Here is a 10,000-nt window from a genome sequence, read left to right as displayed (position 1 = left end):
CCCATCGTCACCTCGTGCAAAATATACCAAGGATTCTACTGCACCATAGAATTTCCTGAAACTCCGCCTAAAAACAAGTAAAAAACTCACTTGACACGAATGATGTGCGCCATCGCTTACTGCTCTCTTTTGAATCTCCGAGTTATCGCTTTGTTTTGAACTTGGCCGATGGTTCTCGTTCAGAGAGGTGTCTAGAAAAAATCTAACGAAATCACCCAGCTAGATACCTAACATAAGGTTTAATTCAATTCATCCTCATAATTGTAATTTATTAAATTTATAATGTCTATTTATTTCAGATAAGGCCACAAGAGGATTGCGTCATCCAAGAGAAGAAACGGAGGTCGAGGGTCTCTTGCCTCAGTCGATGGCGAGACTTGCCGGCGGGCAGATAGTCGTCGCTCCTCCTTCCTCCTTCCCCTGTGGACGCTCGATCATGTGCTAAGCCATACACACCATGACTGTTGTGACGAGGACAGCTTCTGAATCGTACGTTAGATAGTGAAGAGTAGAAAAAAAATAGTAACAATGAGTCGCTCAAAGAAGTATAACAACCCCTTCGCTGGGGTTCGCTACGAGCATCTAGTCGCTGGTGTGTCGGGAGGGGTTGCCTCCACGCTCATTTTGCATCCTCTGGACCTCCTCAAGATCAGATTTGCAGGTAAGTGTTTCATCGACGTCCCAAGCGGAGCGTTTGGAAAGCTAATTGTGTGTGTATGAATGGGCAAAGAACGAGTAGAAAGCGAAATAGGTGGTGATTCATCTCAACGGTTGCAAGGTTATCAACTGATCCTCGTAGCACCCCCCCCCCCCTCTCCCCCTCTAACCTAGATACTCCAAAAAAAAAGGTTTGAGTATCACACATTGCATCCACACATCCAGTAAATTAAGTAAAATGCAAAGAAAAAAAAATTAGCGAACAATGTAATCTTGAAGTGAAGTTCTATCGTGGTTTCGTCACTCCCAGCCCTCCACGTGTCGACCTTGGGGGAGAAGGGAAGTGCTGTTGGGGAGGAATGGCTTGTGTAAGTGTACAGGGCCCATGGCTTCGATAAATGTGCGTCTTCGTCATTACTATTAGTTTGGCAATTTAGGAAAACAGTGGGAAAATAGAAGGATAATGTGTAGAAAGATATATTTCCATATTGCCGTGGGAGATGGTCTTCATTTTGTCAAGATTTTTGTTTTAGTCTTCATTTCTAATAGGATTATACGCAAACTAGGTTTTAAAAAATCAGCTTTTATGATTATTGATTCTGCAAAAATCATGATGGAAAGACTTGTTTGGCTAGTGCCAAGAAAATAAAGATCACATACACATACACAATAGTACGGACACACAAATCTAGAGGAAATTGAAAACGATATCCTTGTAGAGGACTAAAAGTTGCATTTGTCGATAGAAGAAATAACCTGCAGACACAAAGAGTAATGCCAGAAATAAAGGAAAATAATTGCGGAGAATGACGGTCTAGATTTTCAGCTCTATCTTTCCATGCCAACCGATCTCAAGACAATATTTGCTGGGGAGGTCCCCGACTTTAAACATATTCGTTATTTGTGGCATTAGCATTCGTTTTTGTAGGTTGTCCTGTCCTGACGACTGCAACATTTTGTCCCTAACAAGAATATAATTTGTAAAGATTAACCTTTAGAACTAATCTGATAAGGGCAAGTGTGCTATAAAAAAATTAGATCTAACAGAAAGCGAAAGTAAATGTAAAAATAGGGTAACTTTCTCATTATTAGTAATATTAATAGCATATTCTATTGGCATATCCATAGTAGATCTTTTGACAGTTTTGTCTCTATTATATTATTATGTCCCAGCCCAATGGGCCAACACCATATTGCAAAGTTCTTTTCCTCAGTCTAGGGGTTGGTTATACCAATATTTGATAAACAGGAAATATGTTGAAATAGTACAATATAAATTTGTCTTTGACCTTGATAATTATTGATTTTTATTATAAAAGATAATGCCTCTGTAATTAAAGAGAAAGTAGACAAACACTGACTGACATGTGCATATAGAAGAAACACCAGCAGAGTTTAGTGGGTTTTTTCTTGCTATAATCATTTCACACTCGACTCTAGACTCAAATAAGTGTCACGACAAGTTGCATTTCCATTTGTATGGCAATAAAGCCTTACATTTCATCAGGTATGAATGAAAGTTTCCTGAAGTTGGCAGTTGCATAGATAGAATCCTTGGTATGAAAGTATTTTTGTTGATGCACACTTTCCGTGATATAGGAATACTTTATTGTGAATTGTTAATTTTTAGTTGCTTAACTTATGATTCAATTTTTTTTTTTTTTTTTTTTTTTATCCAAATAGATATTGTAAAGTGAGCATTAGATAATTTAAATCCAGTTCATCTTTTCCTGATTCATAATGTTTTGACATTTAAGTCTGGCAGAAGGCATAAGGATAACATGTCATCAAAATGTTAGAGATAATTCAGGTTAATTCTAGACGTAGTGTATGTTATACTCATAAGGACAGCCAGAATAAAAAAAGAACATTAACATGTGCATATATTTGTATGTTTTATATATGATGTAATGTATGATCTATTCAATAATGTACATGAAACAAGTAATATTGCACTTGGAGTCTTGCAAATTTTGTACCAGTTTATACCAGTTCAAGCTAGAATTCTCTAAGAATAACTGGTGTAGGTATCTTATAACAGTGTTAAGAGTTTAGAGAATCTTAATACATACCTGTTTTAGAACCCAGGATAGTGTTTCAATGTTATGTGCATTTTAGAATTCTGGTAATACTTCCTTATTCTGGTAACACTTCCTTGTTACTTGATAAAGAAGACGAGTAGCATTTACTTATTTATCCATTTAATTATTTGATTTTTGAATATACTAAAAGGGGGTTGTTTGTTGTAGTTGTTGATATAATTTTTCTCTTTCTTGCCTTCCAGTCAGTGATACTTCAGCCACGGCAGCAAAGCCACATTACACTGGACTGACTCAGGCTCTAGGTCAGATCTTGAGGCATGAGGGGATAAAAGGATTGTATAGAGGAGTCACGCCCAATGTCTGGGGTGCAGGATCTGCCTGGGGCCTCTACTTCTTGTTGTAAGTATCTTATTTATTTATTTTCTTGGCATTTTTTTCTTTCTGCTCTTATTTTCCTCGTACTTCACTTGCTTCTCCTTTGTATTTATTCATGTGTTTATTCTGCCCTTTTTGACGGGATGTACCTTTTTGCTTTATTATCTCCTTTTTTTTTCTTTCTTTCTTTTCTTTTCTTTTCTTTTCTTTTTTTTCTTTTTCTTTTTTCACTTTCTATTGTATTGTTTTGGCTGTAATTCATTGAACCTATGTTTTATGTGCTAGCAAGAAAAAATATTTCTCGTCATTTTTTGAAGAGGAAGATGCTTTTTGCACTTGATGTGGTGAGTTAAAGTCAGGTTGTGTTATTCCCATTTTTATTGCATATTTTGGGTAGAAAGATCAGGGATTGGAAACTGATGCTTTATAAGTTGAAATATAAATGAGGATAATTCCCCAAACAGGAGAGGGAGTAAGGGAGGGAGGGAGGAAAAGGGAGAAAGAAGAACCAGAATAAATATATTCCAAGAGAGAAAATTAGTGGCACTTTGATATAAATCAACTTTGATGAAATAGGCGAGTGAATTCCAGAACATAGTTAGCAGGAGAAGGTGGTTGAAAAGCCGGTGTCCTTTGAGTTTATTTTGGTGAAGTAAGTGCCAATTTCTGGCTAGTGACAGGGAAGTCATTGGGCATTGGGGGGAAGGAGGGTCAAGTGGTGTGGTTCAAGCTTACTGAGGAATGTTGCTCTTCTTTATTATCTTCTATTTCTTGGTCTCCTCTCTTCTCTTCCATTTTATTCCTTTCTCCTGTTTCTCCTCTATCTCTTTTGGTCTCCCTCCCTCCCTCTCCCTCTTCGTAATGAGCCAACTTGTCACTGGGCCATTGCACCTGCATCTGGGTACTTTTACCTGTGCAGAATAGCCAATCCTGTTTCGTGGCTTTTATTTTTAGTATTTTAATCAAAGCAGTGCCCTCGTTCTCCCTGTGGGTTGGATATAAAAGGAATTTCACATGATTTCTTTGTATTTTTCTCCTTTTGCATGGCTGATTCTCTGTTTCAGAAGTTTAAATCACAGATATGGTTGTTATCTTAATCATGCAAGACGTTAGATAAAAGACCACAGGTATTCGAGAAGATACTTGTGCCGTTCCTGAAATAGGGTTGTATCTGGCTTGGTGCTGCTAATTTTCCTCACTGGCCGACAGCTAGAAGAAGAAGTTGGCTTTTATCCTAGAACAGTGGTTCTTAACTTTTTATCTACTACCCCCCCCCCCCCCCATTAAGGAATTTGTCCTTCCCTCCATGCTTCCCTTGCATCTGTAAATAAAATTCCCTCCCAGATTGTAAAGAAAATTATAAGCATGTTTTGTTGGTCTTTTTAATGAGTATGAATTAGTGACATTATAATTAAACTTTCCACTATGTGACAATGCTCTCGTTAAGAGAATAACAAAGATAATTAGAGAAATTACTGCCTTTTTTTTTTCCAAAGGCTCTTACCCCGTTTGGAAAATACTGAAGCGCCCACAGGTTAAAAACCACTGCTCTAGAAAGTAGTTTGTGAGAACAGGATATTTGAAGAGTTGGCTGAACACAGTGGAATTATCCTTTGGGTTTCGTTTGTGTTATGGTGTTTGGTGATGGTGGTGGCATGAGGAGGATAATGATGATAATAGTAAAAGCATTGATAATAGTAATATAAGTAGTAATTATAATAATGATAGCGATTATAGTAACTGTGACAATAATGATAACACAAATAGTTTATTATTTATTGTTATTATTATTATTATTATTATTATTATTATTAACACCACCATCATCATTACTACTATTTCCATGATTTGTACCACCTACTTTTACCATTATTACTACTACTACTATTACCATTATCACTACCACTACTAATACTATTGGTATTACTGTTATTACTACGACTGCTGTATCATCTTCCACCGCAACTATTACAACTGGTGCTATATATTGTAGTTGTTAATTCCAAATATCAATAAAATCATTAATCTTTAAAGCACAAGAAGAACAAAACGACGCATATGATTAGACGATCACTTACGCAAAGCATGCAAGATAAGCGTAGATAAAACGACCAGACCGATAACGTGGTCGTAACTAGGATATTCGTAATCACCTCAGCCGGAATGAGGAACAGGTTTATAGGTTAGAGAGGCGGAGGTGTTTCCCCAGTCAGGAATTATTGGGAACTTTTAGAGTGTTTGTTTTGGTTACATCTGATGTTTGTTTATTTTCATTAGAATGTGGAGTCATCGCGTCAATAGTTTCTCGTTAACATGTCGTGTTATCAGCGAACTGAGATTGATTCAGTTAAACCGAGTCTACTGTGTGTTTGTTTGTACAATATATCTTATTTGTTATGGCCACTATCATTATTGGTACAAAACTACGTGTTTGTAATTTGCATTATTATTGCTTCTTTGATATAAAGATGAAATTATTTTCGATTGAAAAGATAAATGTATTAGACCTGCAGATAGATAATTAGATAGATAGATATAACTACAATACGCTACACACAGACCTATATAGCTTTAATAATTGACCAAGCACATATTGATGACCTGTTCTCAGTACTGCGTCTTTGGGCCTCCCACACGCGTGAGGTGTTGGTCATCGTTACTAGGCGAAACTAGGGCATTTTGTCCACCATGATGAATCTCTTATCCAGTGAACGGGAAGTTTTTTTTTTTCCAGTGTTAGGGGTTGAAAAAGCGGTTGGTTGTTGTTTATTTGGAATGTTGTTTTGTTTCTGGTGTTAGGAGGTGGCGGTTCATGTGTTTTTTAGTGTGTGGTGTTGACAAAGTTATTTTTAATGATCATTATCGTTGTTATTATTATTAATACTACCGCTGGCAATGCTATTGTTGTTGTTGTTCTTGTTCTTGTTCTTGTTAGGGGGGATATGTGCTGTTTGTGCATATGGTGATTTGGAGGGGGGGGGATGTTTTCGTTTATTTGTTTTATTTGTTTTCTTTTTTGGTATTGAAATTACGTCGTTGCAAAGGACGGGAGAATAGGAGAACGATAGGGCAAGTTTTGCATATATGGATTACTTGTGGGGGGGGGGGGGGGGGAGGCAAACCAGTTAAAGAAAACAGGAACATTTTGCACTGAATTATTCATAACATTTTTCTGGAGCAAGGCAGATATGCATGATGATTGCATACCGGATTAGTATGTGTGTGGCTTTTCATAAGTTTATGTATTTTAAGTATTTGTAAGTATATTTATCCACATGGCAGTTTTATTTTAAGGCCATACTTCTGACATACTTCGACATACTTCGATAAAAGAATAAGATGCAGGCGGGCTAGAGGGGGGGGGGGGTCGATAATCAAGAGAGAGTTTGCACAAGTAAGGCCTAATCAACTTGATTGAAAAGGGGATAACAAGGGAGATCGGATCGTGACCCTTCCCTTCCCCCCTCACTCCTTTCTAAATTCCCCCTCTCATCCCTTCCCCCCTCCCTCCTCCCTCCTTGAATTATCGAAGGTCAAGAATTCATCAATATATAATCGATAACCCGTCCCTTATCACTGTCCCTGTCCCTCCAACCCTTTCCCTTCCCCCTTTCTACTTTCTTCTCCCCTCTCCCCTCATCCCCAACCCTTTTCCTTACTCTTACCCCTTCCCTCTTCCCCTATTCGCCTATTCCCCTCTTCCTTCCCATCTTCCCCTCTTCCTCCCCCTCCAGCACTACATGTGACGATTTTATCTCATGACACTCGGCTGGTAATTCGTGATCAGCTGTTCGCGTGCCAGGGTGGCAGCCAGCCTCTTGCCGTCGGGATGGGAATTAGTATCAGGTCAGGGGCAGGTATGGGGGATTGGGCGTTGTTCGTTGTACCGGTGTTGGTACTTGTTACTGATCAGTGTTGTTATAATTGTTAGTTTATTATTACTATTATTATTATTTTATTATTATTATTATTACTATTACTATTATTTTATTATTATTATTACTATTATTATTATTTTATTATTATTATTATTATTATTATTATTATTATTATTATTATTATTATATATTAATGTTAATATAATTATTATTGTTATTATTATATATTATTGTTAATATAATTATTATTGTTATTATTATATATTAATGTTAATATAATTATTATTGTTATTATTAATCATTATCATGCTTTTATTATCATTGTTTAATTGTTATTATCATTACCATTGCCCTTATTATAACTGTTACAATTGTTATCATTACCTACGACATCATCACAATACCCCATACCTTCATTATTATAATTTTGTCATTACACCTACCCCCAGAATATTCTGTTAATTACTCCGATACACATAGGTTATTAACAGAAGAATAAAACAATATGGATTATATAGAACAACGACCACAGCAGCGATTTCCAGCGGACGTAGAATGTTCAGGAAGTGCAATAGAGGAAGAAGGCAAAGGCCAAGAGTGCCAAACAAACATACGCTAATTTTACAAAAAGTGAATCTGGCAACTCCGCGCGCGCTCCGACCTGACATGCTAACTGTGGCACTCTCTATCTCTCTCTCTTCTATCTCTCTTCTATCGCCTGTTTTCGTTTTCCTTACGTGTCAAATGTCGCTTTAGAAAGGATATATTTTTTTTTTTTTGAAAGATAGTTAATATGCGTTAGGGGAATGCGTGTTGGTTTTGTTTCCTGTTATTGCCTTAACGAGAGGGAATGCGAAGTAGAAGGTGGCCTTCTATTGACGCCGAGATGATGCTCATTTGTTTCCTGGTGCACGGGGGCCCTCGCTTCCTCCTTCAGAGCACAAGTTCCGTATTATTGTTGTTGTTGTTGTTGTTGTTGTTGTTGTTGTTATTCCTTCTTTTCATCTTTTTCTTCTTCATTCCCGTTTATTCTTCCTCCTCCGTCCGATTTCCCTCCTCCTCGCTTTTCTTCTTACTTCTTTTTCTGATTTATTCACCTCATTTCTCTTCTTCATCCTCTTCCTTATCTTCTTCCTTTGTTTTCTTCCTTGTTTTTTTCCATCTCTTTTCCTCCCCCTACTTACTCTTCTTCCTCCCCCTCCTCTTTCCTTCTTCTTCCTTGTCCTCTTTCCTTCTTTCCTGCTCGTCCTTCACCTTCTTCTTCTCCTTACTCGTCCTCCTTCTTTCTTTCACTCCTCTTACTTCGTCCTCTCTCCTCCTCCTCCTCCTCCTCCTCCTCCTCCTCCTCCTCCTCCTCCTCCTCCTCCTCCTCCTCCTCCTCCTCCTCCTCCTCCTCCCTCATTTTTCCTTTTTTCTCCCTATATATTATTTATATGTTTTGTCACTATTGATTTATGTATCCGGGGATAATATATATATAATATATATATGTAATACATATATATGTAATACATAACTAAACATAATGTGTATATATATTTATATATAGATATATAGATATAAACACGTACGTACACGCCATATCGACACACACACACACACACACACACACACACACACACACACACACACACACACACACACACAAGTATGTATGTGTGTACGTATGTATATGTATAATACATACTATATGCGCATGTGCTTCTGCGTATTTTCGTTTGTCTTTTTTTTTTGCAAGTGTTTGTGAACATACTAGACCATTTTGGCCCAGCACCAAGCAACCTCCAGGGGCTTGACCAGCAACCACGTTCTTCTCTCGACCTCTGTTGATCACAAAGCTTTAAGCACGTATACCTCTCCAACCCCCAACCCCCCCTCGCGTCGCTCGTGTGTCTCCCCCCCCCCCCCTCCATCACCAATCTCCCAACCCCCTGCTGCCCAGATCGAGATGCAGTCTTTCTATTTTTTTGCTAAGCGTGTTATTGCCATTCGTATCACTCACCCCCCTCCCCTGAACTCACTCCTTCCCCCTCCCCTCTCCCCCCACCCCCTCCCCCCACCATTCTGGGATTCACCCGTGTGAGTTTACTGGGTACGGTTTGGGTCCTGGAGTGGTCTCTGGTGGTCGGTCCGAGGGAGGAATGCCTTTGTAGATAGGAAAATTGGGGATTGGTAGATAGTATTCTGTTACTGTTAATAGTGGTAGTAGTATAGTCGTAGTATTATTATTTGTATTAATTTTACTAATGTTTGTTGACGTTATCATCATTATCAGTGTTACTATTATTATTATTATTATTGTTGTTATTATTATTATTGCTAATTATTATGATTATTATATTACTAATTATTAATAGAGACGCGTTTGTGAAAATCCATATATTGGGAAGCGAGAGCGAACGAGCGAGCAAGAAGCTGGGAAGCACTAGAAGCTTATGATGATTGGCAGAACAAATAACATGTTGAGATTTGAGTAAGAGCGAAGACGGCCTTGTGAAGATGAAGAAAAAAAGAAAGGGGACAATGAAGAAATAATATATATCCCTTACGGTCTCGGGAGTAAGAATATTTATCTTTTTTTTTTTTTTGGAGATATTCGTATTTTGAAAGTTTTTTTTTTCCCCCAAGTGCACAGGAGGCTTGAACTAAGAGTATGCTCTATTTTTTCGTCTCAAGTGTTTCATAACTGTATCGCTGAGAGAGAGAAAAAACCGAGAGAGAGAGAGAGAGAGAGAGAGGGAGAGAAAACCGAGAGAGAGATAGAGATAGAGAGAGGGAGAGGGAGAGAAAACCGAGAGAGAGGGGGAAGGAGAGGGAGAGAAAACCGAGAGAGAAAGAGAAAGGGAGGGAGAGACAGAGAGAGAGGGGGGGAGGGAGAGAGCAAACACAAAGGAAAGTTGAGAAATCGCTACAGAGAAACCAACAGGAAGTTTTTTTTAAGCCTTAGCTCTATAGATGTTAACATTTTTAGAGATGTTAACAAAACATGTGCATAGGAATTTGGATTGTGTTTGTGCGGTTAGATTTGAAATTTAAAATTTGTTCTTA

The 10,000-nt window shown here is 37.9% G+C and overlaps 1 protein-coding gene and 1 long non-coding RNA gene across 3 annotated transcripts in view; one reads left to right on the top strand and one right to left on the bottom strand.

The window, feature by feature from the left end:
• LOC125034298 overlaps nucleotides 1–142 on the bottom strand; it is an 87,034-nt gene extending 86,892 nt beyond the window's left edge. Inside the window, exon 1 of the long non-coding RNA XR_007115660.1 lies at nucleotides 91–142. This is a non-coding gene — a long non-coding RNA (uncharacterized LOC125034298). The remainder of the gene's footprint in view (nucleotides 1–90) is intronic.
• Nucleotides 143–299: 157 nt separating this feature from the next.
• The window catches only part of LOC125034297 (mitochondrial folate transporter/carrier-like), a 45,319-nt gene continuing 35,618 nt past the window's right edge, over nucleotides 300–10,000 (top strand). For both annotated transcript variants that reach the window (XR_007115659.1, XM_047626060.1), the window contains exons 1-2: nucleotides 300–661; nucleotides 2,942–3,098. Coding sequence is in view for 1 of the 2 variants with exons in the window: in XM_047626060.1 (XP_047482016.1) it covers nucleotides 529–661; nucleotides 2,942–3,098 (290 nt within the window). In the remaining variant the exon portion in view is untranslated. The remainder of the gene's footprint in view (nucleotides 662–2,941; nucleotides 3,099–10,000) is intronic.

This window comes from Penaeus chinensis, chromosome 17 (genome assembly GCF_019202785.1).
Source record: "Penaeus chinensis breed Huanghai No. 1 chromosome 17, ASM1920278v2, whole genome shotgun sequence".
NCBI classification, from domain to species: Eukaryota; Metazoa; Arthropoda; class Malacostraca; order Decapoda; family Penaeidae; genus Penaeus; species Penaeus chinensis.
This window is presented reverse-complemented; position numbering and strand designations above follow the sequence as displayed.